The sequence below is a fragment of the Somniosus microcephalus genome, chromosome 10, assembly GCF_052327205.1.
Source record: "Somniosus microcephalus isolate GS21.2 chromosome 10, FLI_Smic_1.0, whole genome shotgun sequence".
In the NCBI taxonomy this organism is placed as follows: domain Eukaryota; kingdom Metazoa; phylum Chordata; class Chondrichthyes; order Squaliformes; family Somniosidae; genus Somniosus; species Somniosus microcephalus.
Genome location: NC_140996.1, coordinates 203084259 through 203106842, shown reverse-complemented (window position 1 = coordinate 203106842; position 22584 = coordinate 203084259). Strand labels below are relative to the sequence as shown.

Sequence of the window (22584 nt, the reverse complement as noted above, 5' to 3'; positions counted from 1 at the left end):
GCACGCGAGGGCCCATAAAACGGACCCCCTGGTCGAGAGGGTGGACCTCCTGCACGCCAACCCCCAGTACGCCTATGTGGCATACCCAGACGGGCGGGAGGACACTGTCTCCTTACGAGACCTCGCACCCTCGGGCATCCCTGAGACACCACCGTTACCCCCCCCCCCCCCCCCCCAAAAATCCAGCCCAGGTAGACGGCACGAGCCTTCGCCGACCACGCAGACACCACCATTAACAGCGGATACTGCATCACCGCCGCTGCTGCTGCGACGATCGGAAAGGCTTACGAGGCCTCCGGACAGACTGACATACCTGAACTGGTAGTACACTTCACCCCGCCGGACTCAAATCTAAACAAGGGGTGAATGTGGTAAACCACTTTTATCGTTCACTATCGTTACACTATGGTTAACACTGTTATATCGTTACACTATGGTTATCACTGTTTACACTGTTGTATCACTACACGAGGTCGCCTCTTGTCACGCTGTTATACCTGGGCTGACCACTGCTGACTCCGCCCATGGCTCCACCTACTTGCCCAGGTATAAAGGTGGTCGACTGGCTGGTATTCCTCCTTGTTGGATCCGATCACCCACGAGGGTGGGCTCTGTTATTTAGCCAATAAAAACCTATAGTTACTGTCTTAACTCGTCGCTTTTCATTGGATGAATTGATAGGTATATCATTATCATAGTCATAGAAGATGTAATTCTTGACTTTGGCTAGGGCTGTTTTGGTTACATGGGCAGAAGCTGGACTGGAGAGATTCAAGGAGTGTGTTTCAGGAGACAAGGGCCCAGAGGCTGACAATCCAGTGCTGCACTGTGGAAGGTGCAGTCTTTCAGATGAGATGTTAATATGACACTCCATCTGTCCCCTCGGGTGGATGTAAAAGACCCCATGGCACTATTTCGAAGACCACCAGGGGAATTCTCCCCAGTGTCCAGGCCAATATTTACCCCTCAGCCAACAGCACTAAAACAGATGATCTGGTCAGCCATGATCTTATTGAATGGCGGAGCAGGCTCGAGGGGCCAATTGGCCTACTCCTGCTCCTATTTCTTATGTTTTATCTCATGGCTGTGTGCAGATTGGCTGCAAGGTTTCCTACATTACAACGGTGACTACATTTCAAAAGTACTTAATTGACTGTAAAGCACTTCGGGATGTCCGGAGGTCGTGAAAGGTGCTATATAAATGCAAGTCTTTCTTTTAGAGCCAGGAGGCAGCAACACATTTAATGAACTTAGAGTGAGCAAGGAGGTTGAAGATAGAGTAACTGAAAAGGGAGATTGGCAATGAAACAGTAGTTGGGAGAGGACTGATGGATTAAGTGTGAATCTTGTAGGGGGAATGACCGTGGTTTTCTAATGGGAGAGGGGTAATGTGAGGTATGGATACACTATGTCAGCCAACATGGGGAGCTGGCTGTTGTATTATGTACCCTTTTGGAATGTTACGAAAGCAATGGAAAGGTACAGTTTAGGTTTATTAAGATGTTACCAGGGGCAAAGAATTACAGTTGTGGAGAAAGATTAAAGAAGTTTGGTCTTTTTTTCCACCAGAGCCGAGACGGTTAAGGAATGAAGGGTTAAGGTTGTTTCCACGGGTCAGCAAGGCAATAATGAAAGGTCATGAATTTAAGATGATCACAAAGAATTGAAGGGAAGGTTAGAAGGGGGAAAAAAATCACCTTTTGTGACAGTGTGTGGTTAGAGTGGGCAATTCTCTGCCATAGACTGTTATTCTAAAATGGATTTAGTTGCTTGGTAAAATAGGAATATCAAAAGGTATGGGGAGCAAGCAGGAGTGTGGGATTAAACTATGTGGCTACTGGTGAAAAACACTAGCACAGATTTGATGAGCTAAATGACTTTTTCTGTGTTCTACTGTTACCATTTTATATTGTTGTACAGGGAAAAACAAACATTGGCTCTTATAGTGGAAAGTGTGAAACCAGTCTGTATTTCCCTCCATTTTTCTCTACTTGGCAGGAAGGTTGTTCTATGGGGGCCAGCAGCGCTCTGGTGTCTCTCCAAAATGGCTAGTCTTGAGAGTTTAGGCCACGTGCTGGCAGGATAATGTAGCCCAGCTGGATCTTACCCATTGGCCACCCAAATAGATCATTTCAGCTGTGTAAAAAGTACGGATGGGGAATTTGGCTTTTTTTTAAGTTCAATTGAAGTGCTCCCACTGATGTCAGCCAATGGGTTCATGGCTGAGATCTAAAAACAGGACATGCTGGAAATTGCAAAGTAGGTCACTTGGCATCTGTAACTCTTCCTGGTTTGTGTTACTTAGATCCCCACACACTGTGTCTTGGTAGGTAAATGTACAACAAGGGAAGCAAGGGTTTAGTTATTTCTGCAAAAGCCACTTAATTTTTTCTGATGCTCTATGTATTCATTGCTGGCACTATAAAATCTGTAGTTTTTTTTAAGCATTCTTAGAATGTGGGCATCACTGGCAAGGCTGGCATTTATTGCACATCACTAGTTGCCTTAAGGTGGTGGTGGGCAGCCTTCTTGAACCGCTGTAATCTGTGTGGTGACTGCTTTTTAAATACTGGTGAACTGAAGCTTGTGTTTTAGGCCCATCAATTGATTTAATAGATATTTGGCAGTATGAGGTGCACTACTAATCAAATATTGTGTCTAGGATTTTAGCTGATCTGAATTTTTTTTAAGCAGGGGGCCTATTACACACAGCCTGTGTATGCAGCACAGCCTCATGTAATCCACCATACCACAGTGGTGCAACCCAATAGCATTCAACCTGCTATTTACCCAACTTCTGTCCCTGCTCCACGAACCAATGGGATGGCTATGGGAATGGTTGCTGGGACTACCATGGCGATGACAGCAGGTAAGCGATACTTAATGAGTTGCTTTTGTGGATGTATGTATTACCATAACAATCTCTCACTTTGTTATGCCACCCAATGTGCAAAAGTTAGTCCATACCTCACGTAACAGAAGATACAAAATTCTTACACAGCTTGACCGGGTAGATGCTGGGAGGCTGTTTCACCTGGCTGGGGAGTCTAGAACCAGGGGTCACAGTCTCCGAATAAGGGGTCGGCCATTGAGGACTGCGATGAGGAGAAATTTCTTCACTTACAGGGTGATGAATCTTTGGAATTCTCTACCCCAGAGGGCTGTGGAGGCTCTGTCGTTGAGTATATTCAAGACAGATCGATAGATTTTTGAATATTAAGGGAATCGAGGGATATGGGGATCGTGCCGGAAAGTGGAGATGAGGTAGATGATCAGCCATGATCTTGCACAGTAGTAGGAACTTTTAACTTTTTCAAAATACTTCGGGAGGGTGTGTGCAATGGGTATCTGAATTTCCTACACCTCATTCAGTCCATCATGGTAAAAGAATGCAGGCATGGTACCAAAATGGGAAGACTAAGATTAAACTGAGATCTAAAAATGGCCCATTTTCTTCCTCTTAATCACTCATCTGCATTAAAAAAAAAAAAAAAAATCCAATTCCTAACACCATTGTAAAGTTTGAAAGTTGTTGGGGTAAATGCTTGAGGGAAATCATTTGAGCCTTGACAATTCTGCGAAAATAACTTTCCGTATGCCCTACAACTTGGCAGTAAACAACTGCCGAATATCCTTATTACCTGCTATGTTTGTTCCATCATGTACAGTGGGAAGGACAGACTGAATATATTAATGTAGTGCAGCATCTTTATCACAAGGTTCAGAGAATTATTTTTCTGTACGGAAGCAAAGTTGTTGCACAAAAAACTGTATTGAACTGAAGTTTTTAATTTCTTCCCCTACCCCAAAAGGGACTCTGCTGACCACGCCACAACACACTCAACTAGGACCACATCCTGTTTCTGTGCCAACATACAGGACTCAAGGAACACCTACGTATAGCTATGTACCTCCACATTGGTAAATTCACAAACCAGTTCATGTAAGTGTAACACCCACTATTTGTGAATATTTGGTTGGATATACATTACAAATGTAACATACACCTGTCTTTTGAGAATTGATTTTCAATGTAGACTAACGTTTAGTAAACACATGACTCACCTTGTATGGTTCTAAAGTGTAATTTGTAAGACTCCATGTATCAAGTGTTTTTATTTATGGCACAGTTTTGCAAAACCTGGGGCTTCAGGTTTGAACCTTGGATGATCTTGGTCAACATTGTTCAGTGACTCCTTGCATTTCTAGCAATTATTCTAGAAAATATAAAGACCGATTTCTGCTGGCCGAATACTTTGGTTACCGCACCACCCATATAGTATATTTTTCCATATAACCTTTAGAATAACCGGTATAAAATTTGGAAAAGCAAATTTTAAGATGACTTTGACTGCGACTTTAAGAAGACTTTTGTTTTGTCAGTGCTGAAAAATGTCAAATTTGTTTTACAAACAGAAAATTTTGGGAACAGGAAAGATCATTTGGATTAACCGGCAATTCCTTGATGTTTAAATTATGTCTAATTTCAATGTGAGCAATTTGTCCAGATTAACTTATCGATCCCTTTCATATAATTTTGGAAATTTCTATTAGAAAATAAAATCTCACCTTTCCAATGAGAACATAGAAATACATGGAAGATGCAACACATGGACAATTGCCCAGCCAGTCTAGTCAACATTTACCTTCCATGCGAGCAAATATTTCTAGTCGCAAAACAGACCGTTTCCTTTTTTCTTTGGTTCTGAAATCATTCCTTCATGATGCATCCTCTAAAGGGATACAGTATATTTTTCAATGCTATGGAACTGTTGTGTACAGTACTACAGATGAAGTATAACCAATGCTTTTTGTATGTCTCTTAATTTGTATTCTACCCCTCTGCTGATGCAACGCATAAAATTGTTTGCCTATTTTTGCAGCCTAGTACTGGGCTGATAGTTTAAATGATTTATCCACAACAGCAACAAGGTCCTTTCCTGATCTATGCAGTATACAACTTCATTAAATCCGTACACTGACTCCCTGTTCCCGTACTAATTTTAAATGTGTCTACATTGGACTGCATTTGCTACCTACTAGTCCAACTTCCTAAAAGATTCAAATCTTCCTGATCTGATGCATTGTTTGCTCTGTCTCCAATTTAGTATGTGCAAAATTGGAGATATAAGTATATACACATAAACTTGGAACCCCTTTGAAATTTGGAAAAGCAGAAGTTGCTTCCCAGTTTGAGAGTTGAAATGTAAACACATTCTCCTCGGTGTGAGTAATCTGACCATGCTGGCTTAATGATCTTGCCGTAATGATCACTGCTTCTGATCCTTCGTGGTTTATCCCAGTTCCTCTCTCTCTCCCTCTAAATTGCAGTTCACATTAAATGTGAATTTAAGATCTTTTTAGCTCTGATTAATTACACTGACATTTTCCTTTGACGACTCAAGTAGAATAAATAATGTTTCTCGATCACAATTTTGTTCAAAGAATAATGTAAAATGAGATTTCCTGTCATTCTAACATTAAAAAGTTATTAAAAAAAAGTGTGCCTGAGTATGAAAAATTGCTAAATCTATCAATTACAGTTAATTAAATTTAATCTTAATTTCTAGTTTGGATTTTTTTTGTGGAACTCCATTTATATTTGGCATATATTCAGTTGTAAAGTTACACAAACTTCCGTTTTGTTGATTAGTGTACAACCCATTTTCCCCCCAAAGTATTCAGTGAAAAATAACACTCTTCAGGAATTAATGCAAGCCAGTTTGAGGAGTGAATTGAATTGGTCAATCTGGATATGCACATGTTTTGCAGAACATAATTTAGTGCATTTCCATTGCTCAATACATGATAAACAAATGTATTCATTGGTATAGCTCTTTCAATTAACTGTATTTGGACAAAAATGAAAGAGGGGAAAAAAATGAAACCAACCATTTCAAGATTAATAGTTGTTGACCTGCAACACACACTCAAGGATTTATTATGGATACGTGCTTCCTCACCCTCCTTGTTGAAGAAAAACTTGCCATTATACATTATGCAAAAAAAGTACAAATCTCCTTCTTAATCTGTAATGGTTGCACTGTCCCGGTCTTGATCAACGCCCAAAAAATGTTGGGAGTTAATGTTCTGGAATGCACTGCCTGAAAAGGTGGTAGAAGCAAATTCAATAGTAACTTTCAAAAGGGAATTGGATAAATACTTGAAGTGGAACAAAGTTGCAGGACTGGGGAAAGGGCAGGGGAGTGGGACTAATTGGATTGCTCTTTCAAAGAGTCAGCACAGGCACAATGGGCCGAATGGCTGCCACCTGTGCTCTATCATTCGATGAAATTGTGTGGCAGTAATGCAGTGGTTATTGAACGATGTGCCATCACATGCACTAACAGTTCTCAAACCATACCAAATAAAACACTTACAAGAGATTGGCTATAAACCAACCAAGCTATTCAAAATGCTGAACAGATTGGAAACATTTCTACACAGCACAAACATGAAGCTCTTTCCAGCTTCATACTCATCCAAGGTAACTACTTAAGGGGTATCCCCTTGAGTTCAAGGACTTGTAATTTTGTTCTTTTTTTTTAAGGAGCTCATTCTATATATAATTTGGCAAGTACTGTAATGTGTAAACTGCAGGAGGTATAAATTTCATTTACTTCTGGCAGCTGTGATGAAGTTTCCTTTACATATGGTTGCGCTTGAGGTGATTCATCCATGGGGGAGCCTACGTGAAATGAGACTACTGAGACTTTTATTGTCATTAAACAAAACACTTTTTTTGTAAAATATTTTGAAATAAATTTGTTGAGCAGGTCTGTAGCATGCTGTAACCTAGATTTGATCTAACCCCATATGATGTCTTTAACTTTTTATAGGTGGATGCAAGACAGGCAACAACTTCATGCCTACGGTTGTTCCAATTAATCTTTGTACTGTTTTTAAAAAAAAAAAACAGTATTGTATGTATTAAGATATCAACAAAAGACTGTTCTAGACCAAATTTTAGCTGGTTATGGTAACTGATCATTTTAAGTGCATTCAGTTGGTCGGGGACTAATTGGAATGTAGAGGACTGGACAATATCATTATGATCCTTTTGGTCAGTCCCAAAGGTCAAAAAATATGTTGCTATCTTCTTGTATCTATAAATTGCTTCCATTGCCAAAAAAACACTTCAGTTCCGTCTTGAACTTGCTGCCATTGTCTGCCTCTACTGTCTTTCTGTACTGTCTATGCTATGCATTCACCACCATCTCTAAAGTAGTTAAATATGAACTGTTCACCTTCCCTTTTCTATGCACCTTGGTTACAAAGTTTGTGGTTATGTCAAACAATGTATTTGGATAAGATGTGTGTATATATATTCCCATAAAATCTTAAACTTTGATCAGTTCTCCTTTTATACAGTATAGACATTCCCAATTTCCTTGGTATCGCCTTGTGGCACAACTGGCTAATCTACATTATAAATGAAGTTGCACCCCAAAACCACAATGTCCCCCATCCTGATGACTGCCTCCAGCTGAGCCAGAGTGTTCACAGCCTCAGTATCCAATTTGACCCTGAGCTGAGCTTCTGGCCCCATAGCCTCTCCATCACAAGGACTGCCTATTGCCACCTCTTTAACATCGCCGGCCTTAGCTTATCTGTTGCTGAAGCCCTCATCCATGCTTTTACCATCTACAGACTTGACTATTCCAATGCTGTCCTGGCTGGCCTCGTATCTTCCACCTTGCATAACCTGGAGCTCATTCAAAACTCTGATGCCCGTATCCTAACCTGCGCCAAGTCCCACTCACCAATCACCCCTGTGCTCGCTGATCTACATTGGTTGCTGGCCCACCAAAGTCTTTGGATTTTAAAATTCTCATCCTTGTGTTCCAATCCCTCCATGGTCCCGCCCCTCCCTATCACTGTAGCCTCCTACAGCCCTCCAAGAACTCTTTTGTGTGTTCCACCAACTCTGGCTTCTTGTGCATTCCCTTCCCCATCTTTCCCCCCCCCCCCCCCCCCCCCCCCATTCCTTCCCTAATACAATAGCAAAATACTGCGGATGCTGGAAATCCAAAATAACAGAAAACACTGGAAAAACTCAGCAGGCCAGGCAGCATCCGTGGAAAGAGAAACGGTTAACGTTTCAGGTCGAAGACCTTTCGTCAGAATGGGAAAAAGCAGGAAATGGAAAGCAAGTTTAGGGGCTGGGAAAAGGAGCAGGGGATGAACGAACAAAAGGGAAGGTCAGTGATAGGATAGAAGGCAGGAGAGATTGAGATATTCAAGGCAAGAGGAGGTGGTAATGGGACAGGTTAAGGAACAAAGGATGGCTCTAGATGAAGTGTGAATTGCGCTGGTAGAATGTGTGTATATGTATATGTATGTATGTGTATGAGATAGGGGCCGAGGTTATGATCTGAAATTGTTGAACACTCTATTGAGTCCGGAAGGCTGTAAAGTGCCTAATCGAAAGATGAGGTGCTGTTCCTCGAGCTTACGCTGAGCTTCCGTGGCACAATGCAAGAGGGCGAGGACGGTGAGGTCCGAGTGGGAATGGAGCGGTGAATTAAAGTGACAGGCCACTGGGAGCTCAGGGTCCCCCTTATGGACTGAACGGAGGTGTTCCGCAAAGCTGTCACCCAATCTGCGTTTGGTCTCCCCAATGTAGAGGAGACCACATCGTGAGCAGTGAATACAGTATACTAAATTTCAAGAAGTACAAGTAAATCGCTGTTTCACCTGGAAGGGGTGTTTGGAGCCCTGGACAGTGGGAAGTGGGGAGGTATAATGGCATGTGTTGCATCTCCTGCGCTTGCACAGGAAGGTGCCAGGGGAAGGGGTGCTGGGGGGTGGTATTCCTTCCCTCCTTGCCATTGGCAATGTGCCTTCAGCTGTATAGGCCCTAAGCTCTGGCATTCCCTCCCTAAACCCCCCTCCTGCTTTAAGACCCTCTTTAAAACTGACTTTAACCAAGCTTTAGTTACCCATGCTAATATCCCCTTCTTTGGCTCGGTGTCATTTTTTGTCTGACTACGCTCCTATGGAGCACCCTGGGATGATTTCTGTGTTACAAATGCTATATGAATGTAAGTTCATATATTGCTACTGTACATTCCCCTTCTCGGTCTCATTGCCTTGCACTTGTCCACATTAAATGACATCTGACACTTTTTAGGCCCAATCCCCCTGTTTGGCCTACTTGTTCCCTGTTCTTTGCAGTCCCAATTTCTTGTTGGCAAATTTAGATCTTTAATCCATTTTTCAGTACTTCTGGTAACATTAACCAAGATGTATCTTACGACTGTGTGATGCTCTGTTTAAGATTCTGTTTAGTGCTGTGGTAGTTTGGTTGCATTGTATAAATATCCAAGTTTCTTGATTGAGACTTTCAGTTTAGAATTTCAGAGAAGACCAGGCTTTTTAATACTGATTAAGTGCTCAAATACAAATAAAAATTTACAAAATTATAGTTTGCTGAAAATATATGCATAATAGCAGAAAATAAACTGCACCCAGAGCTTATGGATATTTTTTTCCTTGAATGCAATTAATCGCCATTCACATCAAGTTAACAATCTTTCAGATCTGATGTAAAAGTGGTTCTTTTTTTTTTATGTCTGCAGATCTGGAGTCAGACATTGTATGCAACTACTCAAGTCTTACGTTGGTGCTTGTGCATCGAAGCCACATGGCACCGAATCTGTTTGCAAGAACAAAGTGCAAAGGTCACTTTATGCATCATTTAGTGTTTTTTTTTGTAAAAGCTGCTTTTCTCCAAACTTCTGCCTCATTTAAGTTCTTTTCCATCATAGCTACTCAAAATTGTTACAGACCAATGTTTTGTTTTTACTAGCGAGGCTACGGCCAAAGAGGCCTATTCAATGGTGAGAATACATGTCATCCTTTTAACAATTGCGTGTTACACCATTTCTATTACTGAGATCCTATAAGGAGGTTTATAGCAAGATTTAAAAAGAAATGAGCCCAACCTGAATTTGATGCAGCATCCCCAAGAAAGGCAAATGTGTTAATTCAGTTTAAAGAGAATAATGGCTATGTCTCTTTGATCTGATCTATTGGCGCTCTTGATCTCGCACATTCTGATCTTGCATATTAACCATAAAATCTTAGACATTCAGTTTGAACATTAGCCTTTCTAGTTGCATTTAAAAGGTATTATCAAAATTAGCACTCACCACTGAAATGGCCTTTAATCTTTTTTTGTTTTTGACAATAGAATTATTCAGGAAAGCTTTGAGGGGTTAAAGGGATATAGAATTAATGGAGCACTCCATTCATTGCTACAGCACAGTGAATTCTTAGGATGGCTTAAGTAATTCAAAATTACTTGTTTGCGTTGGTTGGCCACATTCTTTGTTCAAGATAAAGTAATTGGCTGAGCACCATTTCTCCCTGCCGCCAATCCATTACAGCTATTAAATCAGCATTGTGTTCTTTGGGTCCTAAATACAGGTTGCACTGTATTAAAAATTGGGATTTCTATGGCATTGGCTTTCTTTTGCTATTTGTCAGAAATGTCACAAAATCTGGATTCACTATACAAGACAAAGTAAATCTTCTTGAGCCTGTGAAATCCTGTCGCATTATGATACAATTGAGCTCCTTGGTATCTTTTTTTGGATTTTATTATGCAGTATCCCTCATTAAATTGATCTGTTGTCAGTTTGTTAAAGTCATCAACTGACATTTTTGCATCTTTTTTTAAAGGAGGTGAAAAAAAGTTGTTTAAATATTGTATAAGTTTAAGCAAAGTGATAACATTTCAGAAGTTCATGTAGAGTTTTATTATCCTTGTCTAAATGAAAGGACCTGGGTAGAAGAACACTGCAGCTTTAAAACTCTTGACGGTCTTAGTTGACAGGAATTTGTGGAACAATACCATCCACATAGAATGGGAGCAGTGTGTTAAATTCATGAAAGTGGAGTGAATATTTGTGTCCAGCAAGTGAGTTCTTTCCACCCTATATGGTAACGTCTTAGGAAATGAATGTATATGACTGGAAAGCACTGACGAGGGTATGAGGTAAAGCAAATTGAGATTTAGGGAGCATATATTTTCCTTCAACTTAGAAATGACCACATATCAGAATTCTGTCAAAATACAGAAGCTAGGTTATGTTGCACAATACATATATAAAAATAATCTATGCTAATAAACAGGTACAAGACTTTATACATGAATATATATATATATATATGTAACACACCCATATTGTGTTTGTGGTTAGCTTAATAGACTGATTCCTGAAAAGCAAACTGTATGAGACCTAGATTTTAAATAGAATTGTAATCAAATATATTAAACTCTTCACAGTCTGCTGTTGCAGAAATTTTTACGTTCAGATCACATAATTGAAAGAGGGGTTTAAGTGGGTAATTTCCAAAAATACTTGCGGGTGCATTATATGCACACACCATAATCCCAGCCCAACAAACCTTGGTTGTATGGAGCAGGATTCTGCTAAATGTAACCTTGTTTAGTGAAGGTGGGGAAGAGGGTTTATTCTGCAATATCAGATGATGCGTTTCCAATGCTGAAGTTTTAAGACAGTCACACACAGAATTGTTTAGATTTGTGGGCAGTCGGAAATACCTGCTGCATTCTCAGAAATCAGATATGCCTCTTCTCGCATTTACAAGATTGTTGCAGAAGATGTAATTTTAAATCTTGGTGCTTCTATTTAGCAGTTTTAAAACTAGTTTAAGATAGACACTTGCATCAGATCCATTTTTTAAATATCTAATTGTGGCATTTTTGAGCAGCATTCCATTAAAAAATTTGAGCTCACTACCCCATTAAAAAAAACTGGTGGGTTTTTATCCAATTTATTTGCTAGAACAAACACTATTTGGTCCAGTGTGTTTAAATTTGCTAGAACGCCTGAATTTTAGTGATGGATCTCTTAAAATTATTATGCCATTGATTTAACCAGCTAGCTAATTTCTCGGTGAATAACTGGTGGATTTTTTTTTAAACTAATCTTTACTGAACCGTTTTGCATCCAAAAATGGGGCTCGGGCCGAGTGTTTAGAATGCATCAGTTTTCCATTTATTATATTAGAAATTTTGCAATGGTAATTTAGATGGTATCCACTTATTTACAGATTGATGTGCAAATTGGCAATGAGAACTGCTACATCCCAGCAAAATGGGGGAGGGAGACATTGTGTGGTTCTTAACTTTAAACTCTCTCGAACTAATTGAGAAGCAGTCTAACCTAGCCGTGACAAAGATCACAAACATCAGGTGTGCACAAATTTTAAGATGAAATTATTACAGACTGATGGGAATTTTGACTAGGCAACAGTCTTTAAATTGAAACTGCGCGAGCTATAAAATGGACAATTGGCAAGTACAGATTTCCAAATATTCCCTATTTAATATGGAAATTGGATGGAATGTTACTGCGGAATACCAATCTTTCAGTGACTACTATGGGAAGAGTAACTGAACAAAGCCGTTATTGATGCAAGTGATTATCTTGTGATTTTATTTTCAGTGAAATTTTCCTTTGTCTCACTGAGAAATCATGAGTAGATCACTCCAAACTAATAAGACTTTGATATAACTGCGCTTAAGATCAGCAGATAAGCTTTTTGCAGAGCATTAGTAATAGGGGAAAACTTCAGCATCAGGTTTGATACAAAGTACAGTGTGCAAAGAAGTAGTGGTATTGTAGTAATTGTCTTCAGGTTGAATCTCCCACTTAGTTTTGTCTGAATTGAACTGGCAAATGGGGACTATTTAGTGCGACATTAGCTGGTTAGGTCCTTTTGACTTACCTGGTTTTAAGGGTCTGTGAAGTGATCTTCAAAGATGTTTTGTTCATGTGTCTGGGATCACGAAGTAAAATCTCCCAGCTGATTGCAATGGTCTGAGCTCTGACTTGCCCTTTGTGTTGCTGATGTCTTTGTGAATGAAGTTATTTTAATTAAACTGATCCATTAATTAGGGACAAATATTTCAGCCACATTTGATTAGGTCACGTTCAGATTTTGCACAAATTTACTGTACTAAAAATGTAAAGAAATTAGATATACAAGGGAACACTTGCAAAACATGTTCTGATAATTTGATTTGTACCTGATGGGACTTTATCCTGCTGCCTTTTACTTAACATGTTTGGTAGTTAGTCTAGTTGACTCTTGCTCTTGAGTTGGTATACATCACTGTTTGGATATTCAGCTTTCACCATTTTCTCCTGTTTTTAAAAATCTCTTTATTTGGTTTTCTTCACGTGTGAAGAGAAAGGTACAGTTTGCTCTTTCCTATGCCAGAGTGCTTCTGTCGCCGAGTTATAAGGTATATTTATACTGGGGAGAATAAGGTTAAAATTTTGGACCAAAATCACAGTACAAAACTGTCTTAAATTTGGCACTAATTTATACTGAAACAGTGATTTCACTCCACTCCGGCCACAAATAGCTGTTATACTAGTACAGTAGGGAGTGCTGGTCTAAAGTTAGGACAAAGTTGAGAGTGCTTTACTCTGCATCAAAACCAATTTTTACCTGACCTCAGTGATTAATGCCGAGACAGGATATCTGAAGTGAAGTGTGTTCTATTCCCCAACGCTAACAACCCTCGCCTTGATAGAAAAATTCACATTTCTTTATTTTAAAAAAACAACTACCGGCAATGTTCTTTATATGGACATTTTTGAAATTCCTTAAATACCACCCTTTCACAGTTGCTATAATTGAATATAGCTGGTTGGTTTTGGGCACCATTACTGTCGATCACCAGAATACTTCACTCAAAGGTTCACCATTTGTCAGATCAGTATTTTAGCAGCAGCTGTTAAGATATCGTTGCCCACCGATGAGCTGATCATTTCGCCACAGACTTGCTTTGATAATTCCTATTTTGATATTTTAAAAAATCTGCACACTCAATTACTGTTTTCCCCATGACTGTTAAAAGCAGGCAAATGTAATTTTATTAAATATATAAATGCTTATTTAGCTGTCACTAACATTGTAAGGGGCCCACTATATAATAAAGCATTATACTGATGCAGACGTTATGCTTGGCCTGTCAATAAAACACTGGCAGATCACGGTAATTGTTTTCAAACTGTTCTAGGTGGTGGCTCTGTGCTTAGCACCCTTTATTGCACCCTCGTGGTTAATATTCTTTAAAAATTTGGATTCCCTTTGATTTTGCAAAATCACCAAAAATCTTTACTGTTTGTCTATTAAAGTGGAAGAAACATAAAAAGTGTATTGGAAGTGTTCCCAACAGCTCGCCTGATAAACTGTTGTGATTCTTATAGTACAGGCTTGTTATACAAGTGCTTGATGTGCTGCATAGTACATTGGCAGTAGCTGAACTTGCACCAACGTTGCCATTCATGTATATTTACCTTTTTGTTCCTGCTTACCAGCTTATGAGCTAAATCAGACTTCTAATTTTAACTTTTGCCACATTTTTGAAAAGAAAAAGCACTACCCAAATTTCAACATGTTTGCATTTTAATTGGACTGAGACTTTTCTTACTAGATAATCATGCAATTTTTTAAAATTCGCATGACATTTCAAAATAACACAGAATTAGCATTGGAAACTTAAAAATTGAAATTGTACTATGGAAGTTGCAAACTGTTCTTTTAATATTAAATGGCTAATTGGATACTGCCAGATAACTAATGTAATAAAAATAAACTACCATTCTTGACTGTTTAGCTGATAACCAGTGTGTAACTGTATGCAACAAAAGAAAGCATACCAAGTAAAAGAGGGCGCTCGTAGTTCAACATAACCAGTTCAGTTATGATTATACAAGACCTTTTAACAGATTTTTGTACATCTTTACTAAATTAAAAAGTACTGTAATGCAAGACTTGAACAATGCATATTAATAGTTGTACTGGCCCGATTCAATGTCATAAGTACTTCAGAATATCAGATTTAAATAGGAGAGATTAAACGGTGTGTACGAGTGTTGCTCCTGTATTTTAAAGAAAGATAACCTAGGAAACCTTTGCAGTTCAGCTATGTAATTTAAGCGCTTTTTACCATAAGTGTTATTTAAGTTGTTTAATGATTGATGTTTATTATTAATAGAAAAAAAACTTTATGGTTTAACTGAAGTTGGATGCTTCTTTGAGCTACAGGGAGCATTTCAGAACACAAGTCTGTGGGCTTTCCTTTTACTGTATTTCAATTGCAGTTTTGGACTTCCTTATTTTGAATTCTATTGGAACACTAATAAAGCAAGAGGAGAATTATGGAAATGTCATTGTCTTCCAAGCGTAGTTCATAGAACGTAAGTGTTTTAATAACGCAGATTAGAAGTTACTTATGGAACCTGAAAGACCCACAGTTTGCACTTGTGACTATGAAGTGTAAATCTGTTTTTTTTATTTTGTTTTTTGGAAAAGATCAGTTAGTGATCTAAGTGACAGAATTAAGCCAAGAGTTTGTAATTGTATATTTACTGTAAGATGTAGAACATTCAATAACTATTAAAATGTTTACAAAAAATAGAGTTTGTCATTGTTTTTGTGTATTTGAGGTTTAATGATTTGGGTAAAGTGCCAGAAAATTTGATATGATTTGAAACCGAAGACGTTTTAACCTTTTTGAGGACTGCAACATGAGTTTTTCTTGGAACCCTGATTTCAATTTCAGTTCTGCACAATAAGAGAATTTTTTTAGGACAATGAGAATGGTGTTTATAAATTGTGTGAAAGTGTGTTGGAATGAATGCCCCATGACTCCATAAAATGTAATCTCGAAAGGTCAGCAAGAAAAGTCTGAAGCCTTGCATTGGTAGAGACTCCACTTAATTTTCTCTGGCAAAAGAGCACTGAAAATACTGTATACAGGAAACACTTGGGTATCCGGCACCAACGGGACCGGGATGGTGCCGGTTGATTAAAAATTCCGAATGACAGAGAGGGTTATCTACCGAGGCTTTTTTTTTTAAAAATTTAAAAAAATCAAGAAATGTGCAGTATACAGTCATTGGGTACTCACCTACAGAATCCCATAATGCAAGATGGGGGAGATAATTCATGATAAAGATGGAGAGACGCACAGAAAAATGGCGGATCGGATGAGACTACTGGCTGCGCGGGAGACACACAAAGATGGCGGATCGGAAGAGACTACCGGCAGCGCGGGAGAGTCAGACTCCTGTTATCGGTGTTTGGACTTCCGACAGCACCAAGAAGCCAAGCAGTGGCAGATTGGAAAACTACCCCCACTGACTAACTCGGCCACCGCGGGAGACTCGGACTCGGCAACATTTCCGGTTATTGAGGTATTGTTTTTGGAGTATGAATTTTGCCAGTTAATAGAGAATTCTGGATATTTAGCTGCCATTTAAACGAGTTTCCTGTACAATGAATGCCACCAGCAACAAGTTAACACCATCTATCTGAATGTTATAGTATTTCTGTTTTACAATACCCACACCTCAATTTACCAAATTGGAATGTTGTACAATACTTAATCTTACAAGTGCTTTAGAATTGTTTGCCTGAGGGGACTGGAAATGCTCACTGATGCTTTTATGTACCTGAGTCATAGAATGATACAGCACAGAAGGAGGCCATTCAGCACATTGTCCCTGTGCCAACTCTTTGGTAGAGCTATTCAATTAATCTCACTCCCCTGCTCTTTCCCCATAGCCTTGTAATTTTTTCCCTTTTGAAAGTTACTATTGAATCTGCTTCCACCACCCTTTCAGGCGGTGCATCCCAGATCACAGCAACTTGCTGTGCAAAACAAAATATGTTTCCTCATGTTGCCTCTGGTTCTTAACCAGAGAAAACAGATTTAAGGTAACTGACCCTTCTGCTGGAAGCACTTTCTCCTTGGGTGCTCAAAACCATGAATGGTTTTGATAAAGTGAATATCAAATTTTCTGCTCCAAGAACAACCCCAGTCTCTTCACATAACTGAACTCCCTCATCCCTGGTACCATTGTAGTAAATCTCTTCTGTACCCTCTCCAAGGCCTTGACATCCTTCCTAAAGTGTGGTGCCCAGAATTGAACACAATACTCCAGCTGAGGCCTAACCAGTGTATTATAGGGTTTAACATAATTTCCTTGCTTTTGCTCGCTATTCCATCTATTAATAAAGCCAAGGATTCCATATGCTTTTTTTAATAGCTTTCTCAACTTACCCTGCCAACTTCAAAGATTTGTGATGATCACTAGATCTTTTGGCAATGATTTTAAATCTATGACCTTTGGTTATTGACAGAGGGGTTAGTTTTTCTCTACTGTCAAAACCTCTGATCATCTTGAAAACCAGTACAGGAAACTTTGTGATATCCGGCACCGACAGGACCGAGCTGTTGCCGTCCCATCAAAACTGCCGGCCAAACCTGCGGTAATGTTAAAATATACGGAGCTTTTGAGCTCCGTATCTAGCAACAAACCCTGTTGCTTAGCGACAGCTTCTAAACAGTCGGCCGTAGCTTGCAAGCGTGCAACAGCTTTAGCTAGACCTTGCAGAGCCTGACTGGTGGGAAAAAAAAGCAACGAAAAGAAAAAAAAAACTTATTGAACCGACTCCTGAATTTTGCCGGTGGATCGAGCATTCCAGACAGTTAACCTCCGGATAAACCAAAGTTTCCTGTATTAGCTCACCTCTTAACCTTCTCTGTTCCAAGGAGAACAGTCCTCACTTTTCCAACCACTCCTTATAACTGAAGTCCCTCACCCCTGGTAACATCCTGATAAATCTCCTGTGTACCCTTTCTAAGGCCTTTACAACTTTCCTAAAGTGTGGTGCCCAGAATTGTCCACAATACTCCAGCTGAGGTCTAACCAGTGATTTATAAAGTTCTGGCCTGATCTCTCTGCTTTTATATTCTATTCCTCTATTTCTAAACCCAAGTAACCCATACATTTTTTTAAACCCGAGTACGATAGCAAAATACTGCAGATGCTGGAAATCCGAAATAACAGAAAATGCTGGAAAAACTCAGCAGGCCAGGCACCATCCGTGGAGAGAACCTGATCGATTTGCCGTGCCACCGTTAAGGATTTGTGTATATGGACACCAAGGTGTCTCTGCTCATCTGCACTTTTCAAAATCTTGCCATTTATAGTAAACTGTCTTTCCATATTAGTCCTCCCAAAGTGCATCACTTCATACATCTCCGAATTGAACGCCGTCTGCCATGCTTATGCTAATTTCACCATCCTGTCTGTCATCCTCAAGTCTACAACTATCCTTATCACCAATGTTCCCTCTAATTTATTTTTGGGCCACAGAGCCCCTTTAACGGGCTGTGCGGCCCATTCAAAATTCTGCGCACTGCGCGTCTTCCATTCAAAAGTCGGTGAGCCAGTTGCGCGGGCACCGCACGGCCACACAGCTTAAAGGGAACATTGCTCATCACTATCGCATTGATACGTTTTATATCATTGCAAACGTTAATTGTGCTGCTTACACCTGAGTCTAAGTCGTTTATAAATGAAAAGAGTAATAGACCCAAAACTGACCTTTGGGGACTACCACTGCAAACCACCTCCCAGTCTGAAACATCCATCCACCACCACCCTCTGCTTCCTGACACAGCCAATTCCGTATCAATACTGCCACTTAACCCCTTAATTCCATGGGCTTCCATTTTCTTAACGAGCCTCCTGTGTGGCACTTTGTCAAATGCCTTCCAAAAGTCCATATATACATCTACTGCACTATCACAGAATCACACAGAAACCCCACAGTGCAGATAGAGGCCATTTCGGCCCATCGAGCCTGCACCAACACATATCCCACCCTATCCCCGTAACCCCACGTATTTAATCCCCCTAACACTAAGGGTCAATTTATCATAGCCAATCAACCTAACCCACACATCTTTGGACTGTGGGAGGAAACCGGAGCACCCGGAGAAAACCCACGCAAACACAGGGAGAATGTGCAAACTCCGCACAGACAGTCACCCGAGGCCAGATTCGAACCCGGGTCTCTGGCGCTGTGAGGTAACAGTGCTAACCACTATGCCACCGTGCTGCCCTTAATCAACCTTCTGTTACCTCATCAAAGAATTCAATCAAGTTAATCAGACATGATTTGCCTTTAACAAATCCATGCTGGCTATCCTTGATTAACCTTTCCAAATGAAAGTTTATTTTGTCCCTGATGATGGTTTCCAATAACTTCCCCACCGCCGATGTTAGGCTGACTGGCCTGTAGTTTCCTGGTTTATCCCTCCTTTCTTGAATAGTGGTATAACATTAGCAATCCTCTGGCACTACTGTATCCAATGAGGATTAAAAGATTGTGACCAATTCCTCTGCTATTTCTACCTTTGCTTCTATCAGCAACCTAGGATGCATTGCATCTGGACCAGGTGACTTACCAACTTTCAGTAATGCTAATCTTTTTAGTACGTTTTCTCTATCTTACTATCCTGTCCATAACTTCCCTCTCCTCTTAGTGTAACCTTCACATCATCCACTTTCTTTGTGAAGACAGATGTAAAGCACTCAGTTAATACTTTAGCCATCACCTCTGCCTCTATATGAAGATTTTCCCTTGGGTCCTGAATATAGGGTGACCATATTTTCTAAACTGAATCCGGGGACGCACAGGGTGGGAGCACAGCAAAGTAGCCAGGATGAAAATGTAGGTTGTGCAGCGTAGCGAGGCAAAAAAATGTTCGCAGCCTATATTTTAACAGTTGCACATATACACTACAAATGTGCATATAATTACCGTGAATGTGATGTCACACTATTGGAGCGCATTCGACACCATTTATAAATAATACAATAACACTGTTCAGGAACACCAGTTTTTCGTACCGTCTATACAGCCTATTCAGAAAATCTATCTTCGCATCACTGCCCGAGTCATTTATTTTTCACAGATTTATTAATGATTGCTGTGCTATCTCCACATTTCATGACTCTTTTGTTGCTTCTGAAAGTGTGATACGTATAGAGATTAACCTCCATCACGCAGTCAACACTAATGGGGATATAGCGAGTGTTATAATTTTAATGAGAATTAGCATAAATGATGTTTGCCACCTAGTGCTGCATTATAAAACTACAAACAGAACTATTTTATATAGTATGTATAGTAATACATGCAAACAGTAATTCAGTCAATCACCAGCCGGCCACCCCCAAAACCACACAGACAAGAGTGTAAATGGGGTCACCCTGATTACTGGGGAGGGTGATCAGCCTGGCACCCTGAGAGCAGTGGGCCACCCTGGCACAAACAGATTAGTGACCCAGTGACGGAAAAGGGTCCTCCTGTAACACAGACTGGGGAAGAGGGGCGTCGCCCTGGTGCGCATACGGTTGAGGACGGGGGTTACCATGTTGCTTGCTTATGGCATTATAATGGAAATGGCAGTTCCTCAGGCATAATTTAATGCTGCCTGCTAATCTTTTCTCGTAACCTCTCTTTGCCTCCCATATTAACTTTTACCAGTTCTCTCCTGTACTTTCCATAATCTTCCTAGTTACTAACTGAATCTTGCTCCTAACATTTGTCATAAGTCTCTGTTATTTTAACTTATTTCCTGTCATCCAAGGTGCATTAGCTCTGGATGCTCTACCTTTCCCTTCAAAGGAATATGCCTAGTTTGTACCTGAACACACACTTCCCTGAATGCCTTCTATTGCTCTGTTACTGTTTTACCTTGCAATCATCTTTTCCAATCAACCTGTACTAAGTCCTTTCTTAAATCATTGAACTGAGATCTTCCCTAGTTGAATACGTTTACCTTTGATATTTTTTGACCACTTTCCATAATTACTCTAAACCGAATTATGTCGTCCCTGTTGGCTAGATGATCTCCACTTCTACTTAATTTCCCAGAACCAACACTGCTTCCTTGTTGGACTGGAGACATATTGATCGAGAAAGTTCTCCTGTAAGCATATCAGAAAATCCTCTCCTTCCCTACCTGTAGCACTATGCTTTTCCCAGTCTATATTAGGCTCATTAAAGTCTCTTAATACTCAATTTTTGTTACACGCCTTTGAAATTTGCTCTGTTATCTTTCTCACTGTTTCGAGCTCATAAAAAAAATTCCCAGCAATGTTTACAGCTCGTCCTCTTAACTCACGCCAAATAGATTCAGTCCTTGAACCATCATGCTTTCTGATGTCTTTCGGATGAGACGTTAAACCGAGGCCCTGTCTATCCTCTCGGGTGGATGTAAAAGATCCCGTGGCACTATTTTGAAGAGGAGCAGGGGAGTTATCACCGGTGTCCTGGCCAATATTTATCCCTCAATCAATGTCACTAAAAAAAATGATCTGGTCATTATCACATTGCTGTTTGTGGGAGCTTGCTGTGCGCAAATTGGCTGCTGCGCTTCCCACATTACAACAGTGACTGCACTCCAAAATTTGCTGTAAAGCGCTTTGAGACGTCCGGTGGTCGTTAAAGGCACTATATAAATGCAAGTCTTTCTAGTTCGAACTTATCAGTTATTCCTGATAACTAATCAAGATTGTTAAGAATTTCTGGATTTGTTTGAGCCATATGTCTCTTAATGCAACCACGTCATAATCCCATGTAACAATTTGTGCCTGTAGCGCACCAACCTTATTACACTATGGACTTTGGCATACATGCCATTTGATATCTCCTTCATTACTTTTGCTATTTTCCTCAATCAGGTCCTTGCAGTTTTCGGGATATTTCTAATTTTACTGCTGATCAGAGAACTCTGTCGAGTTAGCCAAACACAATTTGCATTTAACAAATCAATGCTTACTTTCATTTATTAGCCCGTATAATGCCAATTAATTTTGTCCTCGGATTCTTGTGTCTCAAAGTTACCCCACCACAGACGCTAGGCTGACTGGTCTGTAGTTGCCGGGATTATCCCTGTCCCCTTTTTTTTTAAACGGGGTGTAACATTTGCAGTCCTCCAGTCCTATGGCACCACCCCCATACCTAAGGAGGATTGGAAGATTGTGGCCAGAGCCTCTGCAATTTCGACCCTTCCATCAGTAACCTTGTATCCTATCCAGACCAGATGACTTTTCTACTTTTGAGTACTGCCAACCTTTGAAGTACCTCTATTTTTATCCTATCCAATATTGCTACTGCCTCCTCCTTTACTGCTACATTGGCAGCATCCTCTTCTCTAGTGAAGAACGATGCAAAGTACTCATTTAGTGCTCTTTGCCTCCACAAGAAAATCCTTTTTGGTTCCTAATTGGCTTCATCCTTCCTTTGACTACCCTTTTACTAGTTATGTTTATAATACTCTTGGGTTCCCTTTTATTTTAGCTGCTAATCTATTTCTCTCTTTGCCCCTCTTATTCCCTTTTTTAGATCTCGTTTCCCAACTCAAATATTCTCGCCTTTGAGCACACAAATTTAAGAGAAAAAGCAACTTGCCTCAGTAGCAACATATTGTGTGATAAATGCTAGTGTATTTTTTTAAAGAAATACAACTGGTAACTGTCTGAAGGTTGGCCAGTACAGTGGAGAGTGGGCAGACCTAGTCTTGCAAATCTCTTCTGGATGGAAGATACAATCAGTTGCCTGAATCTGGAACCAAGGTCCTGAGTTCTCTTGATTTTAATAAGTGTAGCTGAAATGTAAGGGTTGTTTTAACATGCTGTCTAGCGTTGGGATGCTGATTGTACTCGTATG

General features: G+C 40.0%; 1 protein-coding gene across 2 annotated transcripts in view; it reads left to right on the top strand.

Moving 5' to 3' along the window:
- fam168a (family with sequence similarity 168 member A) overlaps positions 1-11955 on the top strand; it is a 94953-nt gene extending 82998 nt beyond the window's left edge. Inside the window, exons 6-8 of one of the 2 annotated variants that reach the window (XM_085999456.1) lie at positions 2695-2869; positions 3813-3943; positions 9582-11955. In XM_085999456.1, the coding sequence (XP_085855582.1) occupies positions 2695-2869; positions 3813-3925 (288 nt within the window). In that variant the 3' untranslated portion in view covers positions 3926-3943; positions 9582-11955. Of the gene's footprint in view, positions 1-2691; positions 2870-3812; positions 3944-9581 lie in introns of both variants that reach the window. The other variant, XM_085999455.1, reaches the window with a different exon arrangement.
- The last annotated feature ends 10629 nt before the right edge of the window (positions 11956-22584 follow it).